This window comes from Pristis pectinata, chromosome 34 (genome assembly GCF_009764475.1).
Source record: "Pristis pectinata isolate sPriPec2 chromosome 34, sPriPec2.1.pri, whole genome shotgun sequence".
NCBI lineage: Eukaryota > Metazoa > Chordata > Chondrichthyes > Rhinopristiformes > Pristidae > Pristis > Pristis pectinata.
The window spans coordinates 1,535,799-1,563,643 of NC_067438.1; the positions used below are offsets into that span (position 1 = coordinate 1,535,799).

The 27,845-nt window shown below is 48.2% G+C and overlaps 2 protein-coding genes across 3 annotated transcripts in view; both read left to right on the forward strand.

Moving 5' to 3' along the window:
- The first annotated feature begins 1,025 nt into the window (after positions 1 to 1,025).
- On the forward strand, positions 1,026 to 17,148 carry LOC127585925 (butyrophilin subfamily 3 member A3-like). 2 transcript variants are annotated; one of them, XM_052043677.1, is made up of 12 exons: positions 1,026 to 1,463; positions 4,747 to 4,820; positions 6,974 to 7,327; positions 8,190 to 8,468; positions 9,234 to 9,353; positions 9,725 to 9,751; positions 10,319 to 10,345; positions 11,136 to 11,156; positions 11,772 to 11,792; positions 13,335 to 13,361; positions 14,259 to 14,285; positions 14,578 to 17,148. In XM_052043677.1, exons 2-12 carry the CDS (start codon positions 4,754 to 4,756, stop codon positions 15,090 to 15,092), a joined length of 1,485 nt encoding a protein of 494 aa, XP_051899637.1. In that variant the 5' UTR covers positions 1,026 to 1,463; positions 4,747 to 4,753; the 3' UTR covers positions 15,093 to 17,148. The 2 variants fall into 2 exon arrangements, with proteins under 2 accessions (XP_051899637.1, XP_051899636.1); XM_052043676.1 differs by having other exon boundaries at positions 1,027 to 1,413.
- Positions 17,149 to 25,169: 8,021 nt separating this feature from the next.
- LOC127585921 (butyrophilin subfamily 2 member A2-like) overlaps positions 25,170 to 27,845 on the forward strand; it is a 28,464-nt gene continuing 25,788 nt past the window's right edge. The window contains exons 1-3 of the mRNA XM_052043670.1: positions 25,170 to 25,456; positions 26,616 to 26,706; positions 26,925 to 27,287. Of these exons, the coding sequence (XP_051899630.1) occupies positions 26,652 to 26,706; positions 26,925 to 27,287 (418 nt within the window). The 5' untranslated portion in view covers positions 25,170 to 25,456; positions 26,616 to 26,651. The remainder of the gene's footprint in view (positions 25,457 to 26,615; positions 26,707 to 26,924; positions 27,288 to 27,845) is intronic.

Below are 27,845 nucleotides of genomic sequence, written 5' to 3' on the forward strand. Positions count from 1 at the left end.
CCACAAATTCACCACCCTCTGGCTAAAGAAATTTCTCCTCATCCCTGTTTTGAAACTGTACTCTCTAATTCTAAGATTGTGCCCTCTGGTCCTGGACTCACCCACCAAGGGAAACAGCCTAGCCACATTTACTCTGTCCTTTCCTATCAATATTTTAAATGTCGCTATGAGGGCCCCTCTCATTCTTCTGTACTCCAGTGAGTACAGTCCAAGAGCCGACAAACGCACCTCATGGACTTTAGGTCACCCCCACTCCTAGTTCTCGGTCCCTAGTCCAGAAGATTTGTTTAGGTATCTTTATTAGTCACATGTACATCGAAACGCAGAGTGAAATACATCTTCTTGCGTCGTGTTCTGGGGGTAGCCCGCGGCTGTTCAGGGGCTCATCTGGTATTCCTAAACCCGGGGAGGGTTTCTGCTTCCACCCCTCTGTTCCCCTTCAGGCTTCGGACACTCCCACGACTATTGAGTTTGGTTTTTTTCTTTGCCCTTCCACCACTTGCCATAAAACTGTGTGCCTGGGTCACCACCCCCACGGACAAAGGAAAGAGGTTCTTCTAATTTAAATGTGACTATCAATGAGTCACATGGAGACTGGGGCTGTGGGTGTAAAAGGTCCTTATTCAGCACAAGAAAACTGGTGGACCTGGTGGAAAGCTTTCCCCGGGGAGACGCTCAGTAGAATCTCCCCAAACACAAAGTGCATCCAGCTTTAATACAGTAAAGATCAGAGGTAACAGCAGGCAATTGAATGGTTATCAATGGCTACAGTTGCATTGTTTACTTCAATATTTTGAGTGAGAACAGATGGTTTCTTTGATTTAAACATTTACAACCGGAGCACGCTGCAACTGAGAGATCTCTGACTATTCAAACACCTTCGTTGGGACAAAGTAATTCACATGGATGGTGTAAAAGCGAGGTCAGAAACCCCAGACATTTGAAATTAGTGTTTCTGCGGCTGATCCTCCACCTCTTCTCCAATCCCACCCTCAGTTCCGCCGCCCTACCCTCGGTTTCACGCGTGTTTTCCGGCCACTCTGGTGATACAATTTCCTGAAATAACGAGGCTGCTGCGCTTGGCGCCGGAAGAAACAAGTTGGTTCCGAGGTCGGCCTGTGGACTTTGGCCGTGAGGAGCGGCTCTGGCTCTGGGACTGGGACTGGGACTGGGACAGGGACAGGGCGAAAGCGGCCGCCTCTGGGTCGGGACAGAGACGGGGACCAGCAGGAGAGGTTTAAATAAAGAAGACAGCGGGCGGCGAGGAGATCGGAGCGGGGCGACACTGAGCTCGGCGGAAGCCGCTCTCCGCCCTTCACGGTCCCGATCGACGGCGCCCTCGCAAAGTGAAAGTAAAGAGACTCGGGCGGCCGCTCCGTTTTCTCCAGGCCCGCTGCGCCTTCGGAAAGTGAAGTAAGTCAAAGCAGACGGGTTATCGGCGAGAGGCTGCGGCTCGCCAGCAGGTGATGTATCAACGACGAGTGGTTACCTCGGTCGGAACATCGTGTCGGGATTCGGGCTGGTGTCTGCCCACGGACGGGGTTCGAGGGTGCGGTTGGCGATCACGGGCCTAGTGAGAATTTCTGGGCCTGGGTGTGGCCCCTGGGCTGCCCCATCCCGGGAGCTGCCTGAATAACACCGGTCAATTGCCTCGAACTAAACAGAGGAACCAAACAGCTGCTCTGTGTCTGTCCTCGCACAAGGAGGCACAAACACGCCTGCCAGAAATACTAAAGAACCGAGGGTTTAGGGAGAATGAGAAACCGAAGGAAACTATGTTAGTGGGAAAAGTACTGGACAATGAACATCAAAAAGCTGTAGTTGCTGGAAATCCTGAAAGAGAAAATGCAGGAAACACATGACAGGTCGGGCAGCACCCGTGGGGAGAGAAACAAGTTCACATTTTCAAATCAGACTCTTCAAGTATTGTTTTTTTTATTAACGGTACCGGTGGAGTTGGCGAGACCAAAAGCAATTCTGGCCGCCCAGTTATAGGGAGGGGTCATTCAGCTGCAAAGGGTGTAGAAAAGATTCGTGAGAATGCTGGCATCACTGGGAGCTTAAGGAGGGCTGGAGATAAGGTGAGTGGTCCCCCCCCAGAGTAGTGGAGTATAAAAGTAGAGGACATCGATTTAAGATGAGAGGTTGAAGATTTAAAAGGGACCCGAGAGGAAATTTTTCACACAGAGGGTGATGGGTATGTAGAACGAGCTGCCAGATGAAGCTGTAGAGGTGGGTACAGTCACAATGTTCAAAAGGCATTTAGACAGAGACATGAATGGAAGAGGTTTAGAAGAATATGGGCCAAACACAGGCAAATGGAATTAGCTGGGATAGACATCTTGGTTGTCATGGGGATGAGTTATTTCCCTGCTGTATAACTCTCGGACTATTCCAATGACCTGTTGATCTGTATTCCTGAGTTTAAAAAAAGGCACTGTGGACCTCATCCAAAATTTTGAATTGTTCCTGTGGATTGGAACAAATATAATCCCATGATTTAAGAAAGGATGGAGAGAGAAAAATGGGGGGGAGGGGGGTGCAATCAACCTGTTAGTGAAAATGCTGGAACCTATAACTAAGGATGCAATAACAGAACACCTTGAAAAGGCTATTAAGATTTAGCAGGGTTATCGTGGATTTATGAAAGGAACCAGTTAATGGTGTATTTGGATTTTCAGGATAAAATTTTCATGATGAAATCCCACATGTGAGATTGGTCAACAAGATCAGAGCACGTGGACATGGATTGGTTATCGGACAGAGAGGAATGAGTGAGAATAAATGGAGTCTTCTCAGACTGGCAGGCTATGACTAGTGGGTTACTGCAGGGATCGGTGCCAAGGCCACTTGGTCTGTTTACAATCAAAGTCTACAATTTGGCTGGCGAGACCAATGTTATAATTCCAGTTTTGCTAACAATAGGGAGAGGGGTAATGAAACTTCAAGGAGTTGTAGCAAGCTGAATGAAAAGGCAAGAACATGGTCGGTGAAATATAATGTAGAAAATGAACCGTTATTCACAAAATAGAAAAGTAAAGTGTGTTTTAAATGGTGAGGTAACGCATGGTGTTGATGTTAATGAAAGTGTTATGTCGGTCTTTAACATGAGGATTTGAACACAGGAGTAAAGATGTTTTATCACAATTATACATGGCTTTGGTGAGACCATACATGGAGTATTGTTCAGTTTTTATGTCCTTATCTTAACATGTGTATGTGCCATAGAGGGAGTGCAGTGAGGAATCAGTGGACTGCTTCCAGGATGGGGGTTTTGCCATAATGAGAAGTTGAGAAGACTCGGCCTTTATTCCCTAGAGTTGAGAAGAATGAAAGGAGAGCTTTTAAACTTACAAAATTCTTACAGGACTCAACAGTCTGAGCTGCAGCGTGGGTGGGCGGGGTGTCCTGGGGAGGTTGGGGGGTGGGGATTGGGTGCTTCAGGGAGGGTGGGGGAGGTGAGGAGGGGTGGGGGAGAGTGGGTATCTCTGGGAAGGTGGGGGAGGTGTGGAGAAGGGGGTATGGGTGCCACGGAGAGGGGTGGGAGTGGGTGCCCTGGGGAGGGTGGGGGAGGTGCAAGGGAGTGGTGATGCCCTGGGGAGGGATGGGTGCCCCAGGGAGGTTGGTGGAAGTGCGGGGTGGGGGGGGGGGGTGGGTTCTGGTGCTCCAGGGAGAGTGGCAGGGGTAGTGTAGGTGGGTGCCCTGGTGAGGGTGGCAGAGTTGGAAGCCCCGGTGAGGGTGGCTGTGGGGGGGGTGGGGGTGGGTGTCCCAGGGAGGGGGGTGGGGGTGGGTGTCCCGACAAGTGCGGAGGTGGGGTAGGTGCCCCGGGGAGTGGGGTGGGGGTAGGTGCCCTGGGACGGTGGCAGAGGTGCTGAGGTAGGGTGGGGGGTGGGGGGAGCGGGGGTGTGGCGGGTCACCCCAGGGAAGGTGGGGGAAGTGCCAGCAGGGTGGTGGGGAGGGGTCCTTGTGCGGGAGATGGGAGTTACCGCTGAGAGAGGATCCAGGGCAGGGGGCAGCCAGCGACAGTCATTGAATGTAGTCGAGCTGGAGACAGACAGACATTTGAGGTACAAGAGAGCCAAGGGTACGGGGTGAGAGCGGGCAAGGGGTTTATTACCGTCATCAGATCAGCCACGATTGGCCGACTCCTGCTCCTCCTTTTATGCTGTTTGTCACAGAGCCCCATCGATTTAACTCTGATTTGAAGAGTTACCTGTGAGATGCCCTTTAAATCTGGTTTTTGTGTGTGTGTGTGTGTGTGTGTGTGTGTGTGTGTGTGTGTGTGAGTGTGAGGTGCCTGCAGTCCCACCAAGTTGGTACCGTGCTCTCCTCCCATTGGATGCCGTCCAGTGAGGGCCATGCAGTTGTCAGTTAAACTTTATACCCCAGCTCTGCACCTTCTTTCAAGTTGGTTTGGGTTTTTTTTCTGGCACTCTTTGTCACTGAAGAGGTAAGGATGGCAGGGGTCAGAGTGCAAAAGTGTTCCGAAGGTCTGTGAAGGTCGGAAGTTATTGCTGCTGGTGTATCTCCCACATCTAACGGTGGCATCTGGGCTTCTGTTACCGGTCAGGGAAGGTTGGAAAATGAGGATTTGAGATGGCAACTGACCCAAGGGTCAGGGGAGCTCCCAAAGGGAATCTGAGGAGAGATTCCCTCTATTGCCAGGGTCTCCAGACTCCCTCCCAGCCCTCTGATACACTTTGATAAGCTGAATTTTGCTCTCTAACAAAAACATTCTTCTTCCAGGCCCCACATGGAAAGGGTGACGTCATGGACTCTGATCCTGATCCTCTTCCATGGGATCCACTTTGCCTGGGCTGGTGAGTGATGCCTTTTGCTGCAACATCTGGAGTCCTCTCTGAGCGTCACCACATCTGCTGGTCTCACACCCTGGCTGGGAGGGTCTCAGAACCAACTCCTGGTTAGTCACCCGCTGGGTGTCATTTCGCCGGCACATTTAACCACAGCACATTCCAGAGCACATCGTGGCCAAGTAGTTTTGTGGTCACTGTTATAATGCAGGAAAGACGGGAGCCAGTTTATACACAGCAACTTCCCACAGATAACAAAGTGATGCTGGCCAGGTGATCTGTTTCACTGCTTTTGGTTGAGGGATAAATATTAACCTGCAAGAAATTGGGGGAGCTCACCTGCTCCACCCAAATAATGGCAATGTGGTCTGTTAGTAGCTGCATCCCTCCCTCACTAATACACTCGAGCACCTGCCTACATATTTGTGCTTTAATGTCTTCATTGGGACTTAAACCTTTGACCTGCTAAGCCAAATGGATCTATTGTATCTCTACTATGGTGAGCCATCTGAAGGGACTTCTCCACTGCATTCACAGAAGCATCTTCAGACAGCTTGACACCAAGCCACGCAGGCGATGACGGTATTAGGAGATTTGGGAGGGCTGTAAATTCGCTACTGTGTTCACCCGCCCCCCCCCCCCCCCCCCCCCCCCACCACTGGATCAGACAGGTTTGGGGAAAAGAAGTGCTGCATTCACTGGTGGGGTGTTGGGACGTCCTGACCTTCTGAAATGCGCAGACATACTGATTAGAAGGAGGCCACTTGGCCCCTGCAGCCTGCTCCACCGCTCTGTGACATCACGGCTGATCTGGCAGTAACCTCGTCTCTGCATTCTCGCTGACCTGCAGTAACTTCTTACCCCCTTGCTTATCACAAATCTATCCACCTCTGTCCTAGAAATATTCAATGATTCTGTTTTCACTGCCCTTCGAGGAGGAGTTCCAAAGACTGACAACCCCCTGAGCAAAATAATTTGGCTTCGTCTTAGACAGTGAACCCTTATTTTTGAGCAGTGACTCCTGGTTCTAGAGCCTCCCTTTACTGAGAACATCTCTCCACATGCACTTTATCACGACCCCGCTGCACAGAACATAGAATAGTACAGGCACAGTGTTGTGCCAAACTAATTAAGCTAGTAATTCCTAATTAAACTAATCTCTTCTGCCTGCACGTGGTCCATATTCCTCCATTCTCTACATATTCACATGCCTATCTAAGAGCCTCTTAAATGCCTCTATTGTATTTGCCTTCACCACCACCCCTGGCAGCGCATTCCAGGCACCCACCACTCTGCATAACAAAAAAAAACTTGCCCCGCACATCTCCTTTTAACTTCTTCCCCCTCTCGCCTTAAATTCATGGCCTCTAGTATTAGACATTTTGACTCTGGGGAAAAGATGCTGGCTGTCTACCCCATCTAAGCCTGTCATAATTTTGTAAACTTCTATCAGATCTCCTCTCAGCCTCTGCTGCTTCAGAGAAAACACCCCTTGTTTGTCCAACCTCTCCTTGCCCTCTAATCCAGGCAGCATTCTGGTAAACCTCTTCTGCACCCTCCAAAGCCTCCACATCCTTCCTATAATGACACCACCAAAATTAAATACAATACTCCAGATGCAGCCTCAGCAGAGTTTTATAAAGCTGCAACATAACTTCCTGACTCTTGAACTCAGTGCCTCAACTGATAAAGGCAAGCATGCCATATGCCTTTTTTTTTAACCACCCATCAACCTGTGCAGCCACTTTCAGGGACTGTGGATTTGGACCCAAGATCCCTCTGTACATCTTGCATGTTTCAATCAAATCCTCTATTGCCGTTCTAAAGTCCAGTAGATTCAAGCTGAGTCTGTCCGAACTTCCCTCGGAAGACAATCCATCCATTCCAAGTATGTCTGGTAAACCTATTTTACACTGTTCCCAACACATTAACATCCCTCCTTAATGGAAGGAGACCAGTACTGTGCACAATGGTTTGGATGTGGTTTCAGTTATGTCCTGTACCACTGAGGCACAACCTCCCTACTTTTGTATTCCCCTCACATTAAACTACATTCTGTTAGCTTTACTAATTACTTGCTCTATCTACATCCGCACCCTTTGTGAATCATTATTTAAGTGTCAGTGGGCTAACGCTTGTGTTTCTGTTCTCTCCCTCCCCAGAACAATTCAAGGTTACGGGGCCTGCACAAGCGATTGTGGCCAGGGTTCACGGAGTGGCCATCTTAGAATGCCAGCTGATCCCAGAGAACATGCCACGCGATATGGAGATTCGTTGGATGCGCAGCGACTCCAAGGTGAATATCATCGTCCACTTGTATCGCAACAGCAAGGATGTGGTGGAGGAACAGGATGATGCGTACAAGGGCCGCACTGAGCTCTTCAAGAATGACTTCAGCAAGGGCAACATCTCCCTCCGGCTGAGCGGAGTGCGGCTGGCGGACGAAGGAGATTATCTGTGTATGGTGGAATACCAGAGGACCCCTGAGCAGGTTCTTGTCCCGCTGAAGGTTGCCAGTGAGTTGCCAGAATACCTTATCTCCGTTCACTAGTTACCCCCTTCTCCTCCATCCCCCACCACACAGCACCAAGGCCTACCAATTGCCGTCGGCGTGGGCAGGAGGTGGCATCACAGCGGTCTCCCACCTCCCTCCCTCTGCCACTCAAACCAGCCTTGTTTCTCCATTGCGGTTTTCAACACTGCTGTTGGTGAAATGGAGACTCTGTTCTGGTGCATGAAATCTGGTGTCCACTTTGTGTACAGCAGTTTCCCAAAAAGAGCAATGATGACGATGTTGGTTGATGGATAAATGTTGGGCTTGGGACAAAGGGGAGAATCTCTCTTGTCAAATTGATGATCACCCAAGAGAATGGACTTGACGAGCATCTCTACCTGTGCAGGGATCTCAGTGCTGTTCATCCCACAGGGCGCTGTTCTCTCAGCCTTGGCCGCACCCAGTTAGTGTCAGTCCTGGCTTCCCAGATACGCACTGCCCTTGTGGGCTACCTCCTCCCCCCTTCAGCCCCAGTGCCCTGGTTGTACACCTCACTCTCAGTCTTGCCCCTCCTGGCTGTGCCCAGCTCCGTCAGTGCCACCTAGGAGTGGTCTTGAATCTCTGCACCAAGTTTGGGTCCCACGGTAGGTGTTGGAGCAACTGGCGGGGCCACAGTGCGCATTGTGTCCCAGCATCTCCTTGTTGGGATGTCCCATTGTGGTGTGGTATGATTGCAGGGTCAGCAGGTGTTTCTTCCTGTAGCCAAGCCAATCCCCTGGCCCCTTTGCACCTATCTCACCCAATCACTGTTAGGCCTGGAGGGTGGTGATGTGATGGAATCTCCATGGTGTTGTTTCCCCAACTGACAACTCATCCAACCACAGGTCTGGGTCTCCGGCCTGCCATCCGATTGGAAGGTTACCAAGGGAATGGAATCAGGATCCAGTGCAACTCATCGGGCTGGTACCCCCTTCCCAGCCTACATTGGACCAGCAGCGGTGACCAGAACCTGTCTCCTGAGTCCCAGGCCCAGACCACCAAGGACACAGACGGCTTCTACCGCATCTCCAGCTCCATGGAAGTGATGAGTGGCCCAGCTGACATCAGGTGCAGGGTGGAGGCCCCCACACTGAAAATACAGGAGTCCAAGCTGCAGATCCCAGGTCAGTCAGAGACCAGGTGCAAACCCAATGGGGCATGGGCGCTGTGTGTGCAGACCAGGGGGTGTGGTCTCGGTGAGTGCAGCTCGCGGAGCCGGAAAGAACAGGGTGGGAATCGTGAGTGCAGGCACTTGGTGAATGCTGCCATGGCCTGTACAGGCCAACAGAGATGGCTTTGGCACGTGCAGTAGGCTTGGGGAAAGTGGGCTCGGTGGATGCAATTCAAAGGGGCACCGGCTTGGTAAGTGCAAGCTTGGTGTGCTTAAACAGAGTGTGTGTTCAGAGAATGTGGGCTGTGTGCATGAAAACCAGTAGTATGCGAGTTGGGTGAATGCAGGTGCACCTGGCATGGACTGGCATGGATGCAGGTTCATTGAACTTGGGCTCAGCCTGTGCAAGTCAACGGGGTGTGAGGTTGTGTGCAGAAGCAAAATGGGAGGCAGATTTAGTGAACATGGGTTCGGCCTGTGCAAGGCAATGGGAAATAGGCTTGATGCACATAAGCCAATGGGACGTGGGTTCAGTGAACATGGGTCAGCCTGTCCAATGCAATGAGATGTGGGCTTGATACACAGAAACCGCTGCGATGTGGGTTCAACCCATGGGGTGGAGACAGCATGCACAAATCGAAAGGATATGGACTTGTGGACATACTTCAATGTGGCAGGGGCTACGTGAATGCAGGCACAGGATGTGGGCTGGGTTTACAGACATACTGAGCGGGTAGGTCAATTTTATAATTGGAGCTCTTCCCACATCTGTCCCTAGATGAATTCTTCCCTCGGACTTCAAAATTCTTCATCGTATTCATGGTGTTCCTTGTCCTTCTGTTTGGAATACTTGCTGCTGCCGGATGGCTTTACTACAAGAAGAGGACGGATGCGAGTGGTACGATCCTGTGCTGATCACTCCTTTGTCACCGTTTGACAGGTTGCCATTTTGAGAGTTAATATGGATGACAATTGCCCTGCTTCAAATTGTCACAGGTTGTGGATTCTGGGAGGGGGGGGCACCTGATTGTGGGGGACATGGGAGGGGTGGTGGGAAGGAGTCTGATTAGACAACAGCTCAGGGAGGAATCGCGAATGCAATCGGTAACGATGGATTTGAAGTTTGGGTATTCTGGGGGAGGGCTTTGTTTGACCCCAGTAGACTCGTGAACAGGCAAGTAACAAGCCTGCATTGCAGCATCATGTCCATGCGTGTGTGCGTTTAATGAGAAGTGCTATGTGGCTACAAATGTGTCTGTTCTCTTCCAGAGTTGTATAGACGTCCCACGTTAGCTGGTAAGTAATATTTTTCCTTCGCTTTCATCTCAGAGTCTCTTTTGGACGAGACTTTCATCAGAGGTTTGTCCTTGTTTCTGGTGAACTAAAGCACTGTCGAAGGATGGGAGAGTTGTCCTCAGTGTCCTGATTAATCTTTGTGTTTCCGAACACACACTAAGCCTTGTGCTCACTAACCTGCACTGGCTTCTTGTTAAAGAGTACTTTGATACTTAAAATTTTTTGTCTCTCCCTGCCCACCATTTCTCTGATCTCACCCCCCCCCCCCACCCCCAGCCTCCTAGATCTCTGATGCCTCCAATTCTGGTTCATTCCCAAAAGTAATTATTAATTATTCCAACATTGGCCTCCACATCCTCAGCTACCTGGGGTCCAAGCTTTGGAACCCTTCCCTTCCTCCCTCTCCTTGAGACCTACATTAGTTTCAAACGTGCTCTGCAATATCCCCTGTGCAAGCATCTGATTTTGATTGAAGTACCTTGTTTTGCTTTGTAATGCACTGTACAACAAATGCAACCTGTTATTGAGAAGGGCTTGTTTTTGACACTACTTTTCTATTCATTGCAGAACATGAGTCCTTAGGGAATGAAATAGGTAAGAGGCTTAAATTCTTCCTGCATCACATCTCATGTCAAGAGTGATCGTCCTGAGAATGTGGTCAAATAAATTTGGTCTTGTATGATTTTGTGGATTATCCAGATTGTAAAATACGGGGACTCCTAACACAGTGCAGTCCTCACCAAGGTTCAGCTTTACTCCAGGGAGAAAGTGGGACATCGTTCCAGGTTACCCTCTAGTGTGCTTTCATCATCAGTGTTACCTTGAAAGCACTCACTGCTTCTTTTTGAGACATGGGACCAAACCCTGCCCATCGCCCACTGCCCACTGATGAGACAAAGGGATTTGCCAGTGGGTACTTACATTGTTCTTCCAAGCCCATGGCCCCTACCACAGGGAAGCACCACTGCCTGCAGCTTCCCTTCCAAGTCACACACATCCTAGCTTGGAAATACATTGCTGTTCCTTCATCACCCTGGAACTCCCTCCCCAGCTGCACTGCAGGAGCACCTTCACCAGAAGAACTGCAGCAGTTCAAGAAGGCAGCTCACTACCGCCTTCCCATGGGCGGTTAGGATGGACAATAAATGTTGGCCTTTCCTGCAAGGGCCAGGTCCTGGGACTAAACTTTAGAAACTGGAGTTGCGATCCAGGACACGAGTGGCTAGGATTAACGTTGTGGAGTCCTCTTGTGGGGAGTATCAGGTTGGAAAGGTTGCTGATGGTTCAGCTTCCTAACAGAAGGCTCCATGTAAGCTCGGGGGACAAGGCTGAGATCTCCGCTTGTTATGATGCTCATTTTGACATCTTTCTCTTTTAATTGCAGCTAAATTGGAAACCCTTGCTGGTGAGTTCTCTTGATGAAACAGGCTCGATCAGACACATATCCACATCATCTGGGGAGATGTTTTCCTTTTGCCGGGTTGCCCCCAGTGTTCCATGGGTCACTGACAGTATCCATGTGGTCAGAGCAGAGTCCACTAGAACCAGTCAGCAGCCACGATGGCTGGAGCAGGGTGTGACTACCCTCCTGTAACTGGCTATCAGCTGGGGGACAAGGCCAGTCCGAGGGACCCTACACCCTATCCTCCATCTCCTGACATATCTGATTGGCTGAGGTCTCATATGGAGAGAAGCACAAAGCAGCCTCTCAATGGATCCTTCTGATGGCTGAAGTGGAGCAGGAGATGGAGGAGGTTTCACTTTCTAGAGGAGTGAATGCCCATTGTGGGAGCTGTGGTCAGGTTCAGAGGTGGGGGGTGAGGGAGTTGGAGAAAATGGTGTAAAGCACAGATGCTGCCAGCCTGGGACACTGCCCAGGAAACGTGGTTCCAAGCTGGTCAGATGTAAGACCAAATAATTGATAATGAAAACCTAACTTTCTGTTAAGTTCTACACAGGATTGTGAACATTTCTTCTCCACTATTACGAAATAATTTATTATCCTTTTGTTTCATTCCAGAAAGTGCCAGGTCTAATTTTGGTAAGTTGCTCTTGGCCAGTGTTGTGAGTTGATTTAATTTTCTTCCTGTGTCTGTGCCTGTGTTTGCTCCTGATTTCTTCTCAGGAACTGAGAGCAGAGTTTTGGAATTTGTGGCTGAACCTGACTGGGGAGTGTGGTTATTACTGAGGGCACTGTGATGGGATCCAGGAAGACTGGATGAACTCTGAATGGGTGGGTCATTGGTGAAAAGCCAAAGTGAGGCAGAGCATTGTTGCAGCAGGAAAACAGACTGGAAATGACATGGGTAGGAGGACGGGAGGACAAACACAAAGTTCATTGGAAACAGCAACACCAGATAACAAGGCCATAAAATGTGAAAATAACCAAAGCTGCTTTTATCCCCCAGAGGGATGGATTTGGAAAGCAAGGAAAATGTGTTAAATGTATTCAAAGTGGGGACCTGTGGTATATTGAATCCAGTTTACACTGAGGATTCACCAGGATGAGAGCAGAACCGAGAGGGTATGCTGAGTCCTGACGCCCCTTTCTTCAGGAGAGGCTTGAGCGGGGCAATGTGGAAAGTCTGCAGGACTGTGAGTGGCTTTGAGGGAAGATGTTTCACTAGTGGAATAAAATCAGCTGTCCAGGATCAGCTTTTTATGTACTTTATATCTCTACCTTGCTCTGTTCTGCCTCTTCCATTTCCCCATATATTTTTTGTTGCTTCCTCTTTGTTGTTTCCCAGATCGTCCCCATCTGTCCCTACAGCCACATGTTCCTACGGCACAAACAGAGTCCATTCAGCTTTACACCAGATCCTACCACACCAACCCCTTAGTCCCATCCCTGTGCTTTCCCCAAAGCCTGGTGAATGAGTCTCTATTCCAAGCCCATCCAGTTCCCTTCTGCCTGACTGTTCAACAATTCTCTACAATCCATCCCTACAGCTCTAGACAATGCAGGGAAAAAACACACAAGTAGGTATTCCTCACATCCCCCTTTGTCTGAAATCTGTGCCCCCGAGTTGTAGAGTCATTCCCCAGCTGCCTGCCATTTAATGGTCACAATCTTGCATTGTTTTCTTGCTCAAATCTTTCTTTTAAATCAAATCTTGGTCAAGTTACAGGAGCAGGCTGTTCAACCCATCCACTCCCCGCCCCCTTATGTTTCTGTAACATATTCTCTCTCATATTCCTATCACCTTCACCTTCTACACAAAGGAGTAATTCACAGTGGTCAATTATCCTACCTTGGGATATGGGAGGAAATCGGAGCACCCAGGGGAAACCCACAGTCACTGGGAGAAACAGCACCCAAAGTTGGGATTGGACCCATGTTGCTGAAACTGTGAGGCCCCCTTTCTCTTCCCACCACCTTGCACTCTCTCTGTCTTTCTCCCTCCCATCTCTCATATCTACAAGTACTCCAAGGTGAGAGTGCTGGAGTGTTGTATATGGGATTAACGTGGGGTGGAATCAGACAATGTCACAAGTGGAATGAATGTGAAACTATTGGTTCATTTCTGCTTGGACAGAACCATAATGCAGGGTCCCATTAACAGAAATCTCATCTTTATTGCAGCTCTGGAGAAGAAGCTATCCACAGCAGGTAGGGTGTCAGATATTGCAAAGCTGCTGCACTGCTGGCCTGGAATTGCCCTCGCTTTGGGCCATTGATCACTCTGGGTCCCACTTTGATCCTCGCTCTTGGGAGTTGAGCACAAAGCTGCAGACTAGCCTTCCCCTGCAGTACCAATGCTCTGTCAGTGATGCTGCTAAGTTCAAGCCCCATCTCAGATGGATACAGTATATCCAGTGGTGACTGTTCTAAAAACATGCAGGGGATTTCTCCTTGGGGTCTTGATCTGATGTTCATCCTTGATTTCCAAAACTGCTATCTGGTCACCATCACTCTGTGGTTTGTGGGATCTTGCTGTGCACTTTGCACAAATTAAAAGTGCAGAACTTTACTCCCCTCTCATTAATGGAGTGTGTAATGCCAAGCACCCCTGGGTCGAGGTGGGTTTAGAGGGAGTCTCCAGTTTGGGGTGAGGGGACAGTGTGGGCCATCACCTCTCCTATTGGTCCTGTCTCAGGTGGGTGTGAACCAGGGGCAAGTCCTCCACCCGCAGAGTGGGCTGGAGTGGCAGTGCTCTGGCACAAATGGGTATCCTTGAGGGGCTGAGTTCTAGCAATGATTCCATTGTGATCGTGTTGGTGATTCCACATACCAACTGGGGAGTCTTTCTGACACTAGGGAGCCAGAAGCTAAAGGAAATGCCCCTGCCCCCTCTGTCCACCCCTGCAGGAAGCTTGAGCTCCCCAGCACTGCCACCATCCACTGCGGTGGACAGTGAACCGTCTCCCACATCAAGACCAGCTGTCTGTCAGTTGTGTCCCATCTCCCACCGAACATTAGTCCTTGGCCTGATGGAAGAACGCTTAGGGTAGGGCTTGGTGCCCTTGGCTGAGGTGATTGGTTAACTCTGTTTGTTTATGTTTTCAGCTGCGGAGAGAGTCATCGATGCTTCAGGTGAGGGTCACTTTACGAATGCCCGAGTTGCCCCAACCTTGGGCCCTCTTAACTCATAACCATTGGGGGGGGGGGGAAGGATGTGCCATCGGTGGGAGGAGCCGGGGTGGTGGGGGGATTGCCATCGGAGGAGGGTGAACTGTTATGGCCTGGACTGGACCGTTTCAGTTGGAGGTGAGCCAGTGTGCTTGGATTGCTGGAAGTACTTGCCTCTTGCATTGGTGACCATGGACGACCCGGGTCCCAGGGTTGTGCCAAAAGCTTGACCTTCAGTCTGCTTCTTGTCCCTCAGTGTCGGTGACCTTTGACCAGGATACTGCCAATCCCTACCTGTCTGTCTCGAAGGACTGTCTGACGGTCTCGTTCAGCGAGGACTGGAAAGAGGCCAAGGACAATTCCAAGCGCTTCACCGCCAGGCTGTTTGTGATGGCAACCGAGGGCTACCAGAGTGGGAGACAATACTGGGAGGTGTGGGTGGGTAACAAGCCGGACTGGGACCTGGGAGTGGCCTACGGATCCATCCCCAGGAATGACTGGGTCACCCTGAGCCCAAGTAATGGGATCTGGACCATCGGCAAGCGCGGCCAATCTTATGAGGCCAACGATGAGTTTCCTACACCGCTCGAGGGGAAGGCAACTGCTCTGACCATCGGTATTTACCTGGATCGTGACACAGGAAATGTCAGCTTCTACGATGCTGAAGCCATGGCTCACATCTACACCTTTCAAGCAAATTTTACTGAGAAGATCTATCCCTTCTTCAGTCCCTGGGGGTCGCAGGAGATCATGAAAATCTCTCCCCTCTAACCCTGCATTTCATCCATCTTTCAGCTGTAGCTTCATGCCTTGGCCAGTGAGCATGTGCCACAGGAGAAAGCTTGTTGTCACAGACCAGCTGAGAAATAACTCAAACAGAGTCAAACAAACATTTAGACTCTGAGTGACTTATGCAGATATAACCAACTGAATGTTGTGTCTCCGGTTATATTTTTCTGTTTTGGACAAGTGCCGATTAAGTGTTTGACTGAAGGGCTGGCCCTGAGGAGGCCCCATTACCAGGCAAGTGGCTCTGAGCTGGGAAGGGGAAGAGCTGAATGCTGGCAACACAATAGGCAGATGATGTTGCTTCAGAGAGTGTTAACAGATCTGACTGTCTGGTGGGAAACACGGTGCAGCAGTTCACGCTGACCAATTTTAAGGAAATCTTCCACATCTGAAGTAAGACGAGGATGTCCAGAGGCTTGTGTCAGCAACAATCAACTTGCTTTCCCAGGGTCTGCTGTTGCTCCCTCTAATGCATACACAGGAATCAGCAAATTAATATGAGCTCCAGATATTCAAGAAGGAAACCCTGTAAACGTTGCACTGCATTGAATTGGCTTTCCGATAATGTACTCAGCAGTGTATCGTTGAACATTGTGCCTGGCTCTGGAAAAAGTGTAACTTATTGCCAAGTTTTCAAAACTGCATTTGTGAAGTATTTTTTTAAAAATCTGTCTTTAAATATAGTGATCAACTGTGCTTTCACAGATATTTTAGTATAAACAGAATTCATAGTCATACAGCATGGAAACAGGCCATTCAACCCATGGTCTCCACACTGACCACTGGGCACCCATCTATGTTAATCTCATCTTCGAGCACTTGGATTGCAACCTTCTATGCTTAGACAATTCAAGTGCTCATCTAGACACCTCTTAAATGGTGTCAGTGACTCTGCTTCCACCACTGTCTCCAGTAGCATGTTTCAGCCACTCGCCTCTGTCTGAGTGAATAAAAGGTCCCTTTTATATTCTCTTTAAATCTCTTCACCCTTGCCCTAAATCTGTCTTCTAGTTTTATTCACTTCCTGATGTGGGGAAAAGATTCCTGCAGTCTACCCTATCAATACCCCTCATAATTATCTCAACTTCCTCCCCTCCAGGTAGAACAGACCTTGATTCTCCAGTTTCATAACTAAAACACTACGTCCCAGGCAACATCTTTGTGAATCAACTCTGTACCCTCTCCAGTGCCACCTCATCCTCTGGGTTTTTTCTTTCTGGAATGTGGGAGGCTGGAGGTATGGTGGCCTTGGAGGTTTATAAAATTATGAGTGTCATGGATAGTCTGAATCTTTGTCCCAGGGTAGGGGAGTCTAGAAGTAGAGGACGCAGGGTTAGGGTGATAACAAGACATTTAAAGGAGATCTCTGAGGGGTGAGTTTTTAAGGTGCTGGTTATCTGAAACAAGTCGCCAGACGAGATGGAGGCAGATACAGTTACAACATTTGATAGGACTTTGGTCAGGTAATTGAATAGGAAGGTATGGAGGGATATGTGCCTAATGGGATTAGCATAGCTGGGCATCATGATTGGCACAGATGAGGTGGTCCGAAAAGGCCCATTTCTGTGCTGTATAACTCTCAGATTAAAGCAGGAGACCAGACTTGTACAAAATGTTCCAGGCATAGATTCACTAATGCTCTGTGTGATTGGACTACGCAAGAATCAAAACTCAAAATTGCGGGTGATGTTGCTGATTTAATGTGCCTGGCTCTGTTACTGTTTCTTACTGTCATGTATTCAAACCTGTGTAAAATATTGTACTAATTAGTAAATGAATATGCATGCTCTTTGGTCTCTCACACCTGCTCCACTGACCATTATGATCTTTTACCTCTGCACTATGCTCTACTTTCCTGCACTAGTGCTGTTTCCCGAGAGTCTGTTGATATCCAGAATTTCTAAAAGCAAGAATTGAAGCCTAGGGCAAATCAGCCATGATCATATTGAAAGGTAAGGCAGGTTTGAGGGGCCAGGTGGCCTTTTCCTGTTTTTTTTTTGTGTGCTGTGCTTTTATAATAAACTGCTCTTGAAATAAAGGTATTCCTCATTACCAAACTACATTGTATACAAATCACTTAATGATACCCAGCCTTTCTGAACACCAACTTTAAATCGCTCATTTGAAAAATACTAAGTTTTTCCTCTGCTTCTCCTATCTCCTCCTGAAACCTTTAGATATCCTCCCCATAAACTCACACTGCAGTAAGCTTTGTCAAATGTTTGCAAAACTGTGCTGTGAAACTAATTAAAAATGAGATGAGTAAAACTGTGGCCTTCTCTATGTTGGTGAGACCAAACAGAGACTTGGTGACCGTTTCACAGAACACCTGTGTTCTGTCCGTAACTGCGATCTGCATCTCCCTGTCGCCGGTCACTTCAACTCCCCCTCCCACGCTATCACTGACATGTCAGTCCTTGACCTCCTCCACTGTCAGGAGAATTCCAGTGTAAACTGGAGGAACAGCACCTCATTTTCCATCTTGGAACCTTGCAGCCTGACGGCATGAACCTTGAATTCTCCCACTTTAAGTAACCCCCCACCCCCTTCCCCTCACAACACCCCACCATGCTTCTTCCCTTTCCTCGCCTGTATCTTTTTTTCTACCCTTTGTTTTCCTTTCTCTCCTTAACTTTAACCTACCCCCCAGTGCATCTGCTCTCCCTTCCTCCCCTGCACCTGCCTATCACTATCTCTTACCTGCATCTGCCTATCACCACCTTGTGCCCACTCCTCTTTTGTCCACCTATCACTGCTCTGCTTTTCCCTCCAATACATTGGGGCTTCCCCTTTTCCTATCATCAGTCCTGAAGAAGGGTCCTGACCCGAAACGTTGACCTCCTGCTTTTCTCCACAGATGCTGCCTGGCCTGCTGAGTTCCTCCAGCATCATCGTGTTTTTTTAATCTAGATTGCAGCATCTACAGTCCTTTGTTTCTCAGCTTTTCTATTTTGCTGTAAAAGTGGGTGAATTTATATATTCCACATTATGTCCCCTCTGCTTCACCTATCTCCTCCTAAAACCTTCAGATATCCTCCTCATAAACCCGCACTGCCATAAACTTTGTCAAATGTTTGCAAAGTTGTGCTGTGAAACTAATTAACAATGAGATGAGTAAAACTGTGGCAACTGATCTTAGTTGGAGGATTAAGATGTAGAATCTGACTGGGCAGAGGTAAGTGGGAAGAAATTACTAATGGGTATAGTGTATAAAGCAAGAAATAAAGGAGGCATGCAAAAATGATACTGTACTGCTTTCAAGGGCAATTTTAGTTCAAATTGTAATGGTAAAAGTAGTCTGGACATTTAGAACAACTTGTAGCACAACCAAGGATGGAGTTAATTGAAGATTCTATCATTCTATGGGGAAAGTGACCATAACACAATAGAATGTCATTTTTTGTTTAAGAATGAGGAAACTTGGGTTTGAAACTTAAGGGCAGTAACAAAAGGTAGGAAATTTGAATTGACTGAAGTGGACTGGGAAAATAAAAGGTAAGATGGCAAGAGACTTCTGTAATTATCAACTAGGATCTTTCTGTTGAGAAATAAAGATGCTATAAAAAGGATGATCCATTAGTGACTAATAGAAATTTGACAGAATCATCCCCTATACATGGCCTTTTTCACCCTTGCTATACACTTTGACCCTCTCAGCCAGAGGAACTGTGGAACACTTAAAATTTGGCTGCCCAGAGAAAATCATCTCTTATCTTGTATCTGCTGCATTAGGACATACAAGCCATGATCCTGACCAAGTTGCAGCCAATCTCCGTGAAGACTGGAGTCAAACTATGCTGTTTTGTTGCCCCAATACTTTCATCGAGCTTTCTCACTGCAATATTGCATCATACCTCCAATTCCCAAACTTACTGCAATTGTAGAGCTAATCTACAGAACCAGTGGAAAGCTACTTAAACTACAGTGGGTGGGGCCCTGATCAGTAGAGTGACATAATACTGTAGCCAATGAGAGCAAGCTTAGTCACAAGGACAGACGGGAACACAGTAAAGGGAGAGGAAAGACCATTGGTTTAAAATGCATTTATTTCAATGTAAGAGGTTTGATAGGTAACCTGGATGAACTCGGTGTGGATTGGCTCTTGGGACTGGGATATCGTAGCCAGAACAGAAACATGGGTGATGAAAGAGCAGGACTGGCAGCTCAATGTTCCAGGATATAGGTGCTACAGATATGACAGAGGTGCAGTTAAGAGAGGAGGGGGAGTTGCCTTCTTGATGAAAGAGGACATAACAGTGGTTCTTGAGGGGGGGGGGGGGGTCATCCAGTGAGGCCATGTGGTAGAACGAGAAAGAGATGGTCACTCTGAATGGATTGTATTATAGTCAGCAGGAATTGGAGGACCAGATATGTAGAGAGATTGCAGTTATATATAAACGTAATAGGGTAGTATCAGTGGGAGATTTTAACTTCCCTAATATTGACTGTAGAAGGCTTGGACAGAGTGGAAATTGTGAAATGTGTCCAAGAAAGTTTCCTTTATCGATATATATAGAGGGACCTACTAAAGAGGGTGCAAAACTGGGCCTCCTCCAGGGGAATGAGGCAGGGCAAGTGGCAGAAGTGTCTGTCAGTGAACACTTTGGGTCCAGTGACTATAATTCTATCAGTTTTCAAATAGTTATGGGAAAAGATATGGCTGGTTCACAGGTTAAGGTCCTGAACTGGGGCAGAGCAACTTTTGGAGCCATTAGGTGGGATCTTGCAGTGGTTGATTGGGTGAGATTGTTTGCAGGGAAAGGAGCATCTGCCAAGTGGGAGGCCTTTAAAAGTGTGATGTCAGGAGTTCAGGGGCTGTGTGTTCCTGTTAGTGTGAAGGGCAAGGCTGGCAGGTTTTGGGAACCCTGGCTGACGAGAGATATTGAGGCTCTGATTAAGAAAAAGAGGAGGCATACACTGCACATAAGCAATTGGGAACTAGTGAATCTCTTGATGACTACAAGAAGTGTAGGAGTGCACTTAAGAGAGAAACTTGGAGGGCAAAAAGAGGATATGAGAAGGATCTGGCAGGCAAGGTGAGGCAAAACCCCAAGAGATTCTATAGGTATATTAAGAGTTAAAGGGCGGCTGGGGAGAGATTAGGTCCCCTGACAGATGGCCATCTGTGGAATCAAAGGAAATGAGGGAGATTTCTACTGTGGAGGAAAATGATGTAAGCTAAGGAAATGAGGGAAATGAGTGGTGATGTTTTGTACCACATATAAATTAGCAGGGAGGAGGTATTGGAGACCTTAAAGTGCATTAAGGTGGATAAATCCCCAAGGCCTGAAGTGGTGTATTCTCAGACTTTGTGGGAAAATGAAATAGAAATTGCAGAGGCCCTTGCAGAGATATTTGCTTCATCTCTGGCTACAGGTGAAGTTCTGGAGGACTGGAGAGTGGCTGATATGGTACCACTGTTTAAAAAGGGTAGCAAAAACAAGCCAAGAAACTACAGGCTGGTGAGTCTGACATCAGTGGTGGGTAAATTGCTAGAGGGGATTCTGAGGGACAGAATCTACCAACATTTGGAGAGACATGGTCTGATCCGGGACAGTCATCGCGGCTTTGTGTGTGGGAAGTCATGTCTGACAAATCTCTTGGAGTTCTTTGAGGAGGTAACCAAGAGGGTAGATGAGGGCAAGGCAGTCAATGTTGTCTATGTGGACTTTAGCAAGGCCTTTGACAAGGTCCATCATGACAGGCTGGTCTGGAAGTTTAGATCGCATGGGAACCAGGGGGAAATAGCAGATTGGATTCATAATTGACTCAGTGGTAGGAAGCAGAGGGTGAAGGTCGAGGGTTGTTTCTCAGACTGGAGAGCTGTGTCTAGTCGTGTGCCACAGGGGTCAGTGCTGGGACCTTTGTTGTTTCTAATTTACATAAATGATTTGGATGTGAATGTACAAGGCATGGTTAGTAAGTTTGTGGATGATACTAAAGCAGGTTGTGTTGTAGATAGTGTAGAATGTTATGAAAAATTGCAGTGCGATTCTTGCTCAGCTCGGTTTGTGGGCTGTGGATTGGCAAATGGCTTTCAATCCAGATAAATGTGAAGTATTGCATTTTTGGGAGATCAAACCAGGGTAGGACATATACAGTGAATGGTAGGGCCCTGGGGAGTGTTATGGAACAGAGTTCACCCAAAGCAGCATCACAAGTAGATAAGGTGGTGAAAAAGGCATTTGGCACACTGGCCTTCATTAGTCAGGGGCACTTGAGTATAGGAACTGGGAAGTTATGTTGCAGTTATATAAGACGGTGAGGCCACACTTACAGTTTTGGTCACCCTGACATAGGAAAGGTGTATTTAACCTAGAAAGAGTGCAGAAAGATTTACCAGGATGTTGCCTGGACTTGAGGGCCTGAGTTACAAGAGAGGTGGTATAGACTAGGACTTTATTCCCTGGAACGTAAGAGATTAAGGGGTGACCTGATGGAGGTATATAAGATCATGAGGGGCATAGACAGGGTGATAGTCTTTTTCCCAGGGAGGGAGTGCTAAAAAGAAGAGGGCAGGTGTTTAAGATCAGAGAGAGAGATTTAAAATGGACATCAGGGGCAGCTTCTTCACACAAAGAGTGGTGCAGATTTGGAATGAGCTGCCAGAAATAATGGTTGAGGTGGGCACATTAGCAACATTTAAAAGACACCTCAGTAAGTACATGGATAGGAGAGGTTTAGAAGGCTATGGGCCAAACTGAGGCAAATGGGACCAGCTCGCTGGGCAACACAGTTGGCATGGATGAGTTGGGCTGACGGGCTTGTTCCATGCTATATGACTCTATGGCTGTGCTCCAGAAGCAAAGTCAGCTAACCTTAGTAGTTGAGTTGCGACATGCAGATGATGCCTCCAGTGTGGGTGCTTGAAGGCTGAGCTCCAAGTCGTCTTTGACTCGTTCACTGAAGTGTGTGAGAGGGTGGTCCTTGCACGTGACTACAAGACTAAGGTCCTACATCACAATGTTTCACAAGACAAAAGAGTCTGCAGATGTTGAAATCTGGAACAAAAAAATTTTGGAAGAACTCAGTAGGTCAAAGAGCATCTGTGAAGGCAAAAGGTCTTCTAAATCAGGATTGAGGGAGAACAGAAAGATTGCCATTGTATAGCAGTACGTAGGGGGATGGGGGTAGAGACTGGTGGGTGGTAGGTAGAACTAGATGGGGATTGGAAGTGGCTAAGGTTGATTCCTGAGTTAAGGAGGTTGACTCATGGGCAGGACTTGAGCAACTTGGGCCTATGCTCACTAGAATACAGAAGAATGAAAAATGATCTTATTGAAACATTTAAGATTCTAAGGAGACGGTGGTAGATGGTGAGAGGATATCTCCCTTCAGGAGGGAATCCAGAACTGGGGATATAGTTCAGAATATTGGGTTGTCCATTTTCCATAGAGAAAGGTCGAATTTTTCTCTTGGGGGTGGGAGGGGTGGGCAGGTCAGAAATCGTTGGAATTCTCTATCCCAGAGAGCTGTGGTGGTGCAGTCATGGAAGGCATTCGAGGCAGAGACAAACAGATGTTTGGACCATAGGGGAGCCAAGGGTTATGAGAAACAGGGAGGGGAGTGGAGTTGAGGGTAAGATCAAATCAGCCACACCTTAAATGGTAGGACAGCCTCAGAGGGCCAAGTGGTCAGTAGCAGCTTGTGTTCTTATGTTCTAAATGTAATTGGTTGCTCGGCCCGCTAGATGACATCACTGTTGCTAGGTGACTGAGATCTAGAATTAATTTCTGTCAGGCATTGATGTCAGGAAAAGGGAAGTCTTTGCTACAGAGATGGCTGGATCTTTGTGGGTAACTCTCTGTAAGGTCAAAAGCGAAATCCATTGCTAAGCTCAAAATTTGGTCACAAGCTTCCATGAAAACGCACAAAATGATCCAAGTTTTGATCGTATCCAAAGCTGGGCTAACAGATAGATAGACAGACAGACAAACAGACAGACAGACAGGGTGATAAAGCGAGACAGAGAGACAGAAATGGGAAGAGAGACAGACAGACAGAGATGGAGAGAGAGGGAGAGAGAGACAGCGACAGAGAGAAAGCTCACAATGGATTAAAGGATCAGAAAATTTTTGCCAGACATCTTTTTGCAATGTATAAGTTGTTTATTTCAATCTGCAGACCTGTACTTTTCCTCAAAAGCAGGCTGCATACAGACCACATTTAGATAAACGTGATGTGATAGAACCTTCAACTGATGTCGTTTCTACTCTTGCAAATAACTCAGCTTCCAATTCCGGAGCAGGGAGAGGACGAGGACAGGCCTGTGACTGGGTAGAAGGCAGGAAAGATTCATGGACCAAACATGCAAAGTGAAAGGGGGTAGTCCTGGGCCAACTGAAAACAAGGGGGTCTAATGGAATAGCAAACAGCAGCAGCAGAGTCTTCACCAGCAACTGAAAGAGATGCAGCAATAATTTTTGTCCTTTGATTACAATTATGGAAGCATAGGATCTTTACTATAAGGCCCATTGATCCCCTGACGGCTCTTTACCAATCATTCCGATTTCCCCTTTTCTTTCCCTGCAATCTCACAATAACTTTCCACCAAGACCCTTTCCCTTTTAGGTCTGCAGATCTTGCTTAATTCGTTGTTCTGAAAGCTGTAATATGAGATGCTGTTCCTTGAGGTTGTGTTGAGCTTCATTGGAAGAGTGTGTAAGATCATAGAGTGTGTTAAAGTGATCAGTGAAAGGAAAACTGAATAGGGATGTTCTATGAAGTTGTTTCAATCCACTCAACAATTTGTTTACTTCACAGCTGAACAGGGATTGCTAAACTCCAGACAGCTTATTGGCCTCAGAACCCCTCATAAAGCCTTTAACACCTCCAGCCTTGCCCAATCTAATGCTTTCCTCGAAGGCCAGCCTCTCCAAAGGAATGCAAGTAATTCACACATCACCCGTCAGCTTGCTGACCCACAGGGGCACCTGTATAAGCAAGGCCTTGATTTTCAAATTCTTGTCCTTGTTTTCAGAAATCTCCATGGTTTCCCTCTATCCCTGTTCTGTAACCTGCCTCTTGCCATTACACAGCTCCCTATTTCTGCACCCACTCCAGCCCAAACACTTCTCCCAATCCCTACAACTCCCTCCAGCCCCAACATCCTTCCACATCTCTGCATCCTTCTCAAGCTCTACATCCCTCTCTATCTCTGTAGCACTTGTCTGGTCTCTACACACTCCCTATCTCTGTAACCCTCCATCTCACACCTCTTCCTACTCCATAACCTGCTTCCAGCCCCTATAACTCCTCGATCTGCATAGCAACCCCTCAGCCCCTACACCTATCACGTAACCTGTCCCCGTTGCCTCCCCATCTCCATAGCCACTCCAGCCCCTCCACCGCTGCCCATTGCTGTAACCTCCCATGAGCCCCTCCACCCCCTATCTCTATAACCCCCTCCAACAGTACAACCCTCCAAGACCTCTGCATTTTTCAATTTCAATCTGTAATTTCATCGGTGGCCTTGGCTTCAGCTGAATGGGCCCTGAACTCTGGAATTTCATAATTCCTGATTTTTTTCTCTCATCTCTTAAGAGCTCCTTAAGCTGTCTGGGCAAGCTTTTGAACAGCTGCCCTGATGTATCCTTTGTAGGATGATGCAACAGTTCAGGGCAAGTTTTGTTTTGGGTGGCAGGAGCTCACTCACAGGCTTTTGGTTAGTGGAGGCACAAGTATCTTTGGGACAACATGTGTGTAGTTTCTGGATGGTTGTTGGGGAAGGGATCGATGTCTCTGCTGACCCTGGGATGTTTTGGGATGTTGAATAGTGCTGTATAAATTCAGGCTGTTCTAATTTAATGTACGGAGAGGTGGTTAAAAACAACATAAATAGTTCGAGAGACTGCAGATGTTGGAATGTAAAGTGAAAAGCTGCCGGAGGAACTCAGCGGAGCAGGCAGCATCTGTGGAGGCAACGGGGTGGTCGATGTTTCGGGTCGAGACCTTGAATCAGGACAGAGTGTAGAGGGGAGGTTGCCGGTGTAAAGCAGTGAGAAGGAAGGGTGAGGTTGCAGTTAGTAGCTGATAAGTAGTTCACTTCCTGATAGAGGAGGTCCTGTCTGGGGCTGGGGCTGGGACTGGGGCAGGGTCATTGAAGGGATGTTCGGTTATTTCCCCGCTGCTGAATACGGTGGGGGTGACAGATGAGAGGACGTAAATCAAACTACTCGGGGGTTAACTCTGCTGCAGGGCCGAGGAGCCCCTCACCAAGGTCTGAGTTGAGCTTGGTTTTGGGTCGGATGTGACGTGAGTTGCAAAGTGAAAGTACACTGAACGTTTCTCGTTTGCAGCGGCCGGTGGATTTGTGAGGCCGCCGCCGATAATTCTGTCGGGATTCGGTGAGTTTCCCACAGTTTGTGCTCCCTGCGGCCGGTGGGTTCATTTCGGGGAGAGAGACAGGTCGCACCCCGACCGCTGAGGGCGGGCGCCGAATGCGCTCCGCTCTGCCCCGACCCGACCCGACCCGGGCCTGGGTTCAGGAAGGGCGAGGGTCAGACTGGGTGGTTCGGGCTGTTCACGATCGGTGCTCCCCAGGACCTGCCCAGTCCTTCCCTTGGAACACTGGAGCCGTTCCCTCGCCCCATTCCCTCTTAAGGATCTGGGCACCCATGTTATATCGGTGACCACTATGCTGTATTTGCGGCCCTGAGGTACTCTGGAGGATGATCTGATTAGGTATTTCGAGATGTTTCAGGGGTTTGCGAGGCAAAGATGTCCCCTATGTTGAGCAGAGAGCAGAACCGACTCACGGGCCTAACCTGTTGGGCACAATAGCTGGCATGGACGAATTGGGCCGAAGGGCCTGTTTCTATGTTGTATTATTCTACGACTCCATATGCAGACAAGCTCAAATGTAAGACAGTCACGTCTTCTTCAGCATGACTGGCCAACAACCAAACACCTGCAGATAACACTGCTAAATCCATTGGGTGATTTGGGACTAACCCCTCTGGCCTCCAGGTGGGGAAAATGTGGAACTCATTCCCACTGGGAATGTGCAGGTGAACAGTAGGATTGGATTTCATAAACACACGACGGAGAGAGGAATAGAAGTGATTGTAATGGGGGAGATGGATGGTGTGGATGGAGGCTAAGGAGGACTAGGCGCACGGGCAGAGAGAGGCAGAATGGCCCGCTTTGTGAAAGGCGGGTGCCGCAGTTCTAGGGACTCGGGTTTGTTTCTGATCCGAGGTGCTCTCTGTGGAGTTTGCATGTTCTCCTGTGACTATATATATATATATTTCCTCCCACATCCCAAAGATGTGTTGCTCGGTTACTGGGTTGCTGTAAGTTATCCCTAGTGTAGGTAAGTGATTAAAAATAATCAAAAGGGGGAGTAACTGGGCATATGGGAAAGAATAAGGAGCAACAGGGAAATAAAACAGGAATTAGTGAACTAATGGGATTCCTGTGCGCGGACCCAGCGTGGACGTGGGCCAGATGCCCTCCTAGTACGTCACAATAAGTATATCTATATTTGTATCAACTTTCTTTCAGAATCTCCAGAATAGGCTTCAGCCATTCAGTGAGCAGATGGAGGCCTGGGCACTGATCCTGATCCTCCTCGGGATTAATTCCAGTCTGGCAGGTGAGAGACACCATCATTCTCTATCTGTATCTTTCCCTCTGTATATCCCTTTCTCTCTCATTCGACCTTCTCACCCTCTCCTCCTCCTTCCCTCTGTCTCCTCCACTCACTGGCTTGCTCATTCACTCTCCTCTCTCGACTGTGCTCTCCCTGTTATATTTGATGCTGTTTTCCCAAGCAGTAGATCTGATTTTTCTCTCTCCTTCATGTTACTCTAGGTGCCTCAGATGAATTTGTGGTTACAGCTCCACTAAAGCCCATTGTGGCTTTTGTTGGGAAGGATGTCATCCTGGATTGCCAGCTAGTGCCAGGCCGCCTCCCAAACAACATGGAGTTGCGCTGGATCAATGTAGCACTGTCCTACACGTCACCTGTCCACGTGTACAAGGGGGGAGCAGATGACCTGACTCAGCAAGCTCCTGCCTACCAGGGCAGGACCCAGCTGTTCCCTGACCTGATCCCAAAGGGCAACCTCTCCCTCAAGCTGAAGGATGTGCGGGTGACCGACGATGGACAGTATAAGTGCTTTGTAGCGTCCCAACTTGCCCAAAACGAGATCAAGATGACCTTGAAAGTAACAGGTGGGTGGTCATTTTGACACTGCAGTACTTGTCACTCCAACTGCTGAGTTTCTCCTTTGAGAGATGACCGTTGGCTAAAGCAGTGGAAGAACAGGCTGAATGGATGGTACAGGTGCCAAGTCGCTGCTTCCCCAGGCTGTAAAGTCTCAGGATAAGGGCTGCTGATAATTCTGTGTGGGACACTCAGTGCACATGCTGAGAGACTGACTTCGGGCATTGTTTAAAAATGATGGACACCTGGCATGCATGATATTTCCCTATCTCTGTGCAGGTTCAGCCTACCTTGAGCAAGTTTCCTACAGGGAAGGTGGGGAGCACGGGGTAGCGTACTTCAGAAAAGGGCAGAAACTTGGGGCCTTTAACACACCAAGTGAACTTGTTTCCAGCTTTTGTTGCATTTGAGAGAACACCGTGTTTAACTTGGACTGAGAACATTGAGAGCCTGAGTTTATTGAAACTGAGTTCAATGGTGTTGGGCACTTTTTTAAAAATTCATTTTTGGGATCTGGGCATCACTAGTAAAACTTGCATTTATTGCCCATTTGTAATTGCCCTTGA

Bases quoted from the DNA above. Each gene is read 5' to 3' on its own strand.
- LOC127585925 (XM_052043677.1), top strand. From the start codon at position 4,754: ATGGAAAGGGTGACGTCATGGACTCTGATCCTGATCCTCTTCCATGGG. The intron at 9,354-9,724 runs GTACGATCCTGT...GTTCTCTTCCAG, and splicing joins GAAGAGGACGGATGCGAGTG to AGTTGTATAGACGTCCCACG. The intron at 13,362-14,258 runs GTAGGGTGTCAG...TTATGTTTTCAG, and splicing joins GAAGAAGCTATCCACAGCAG to CTGCGGAGAGAGTCATCGAT.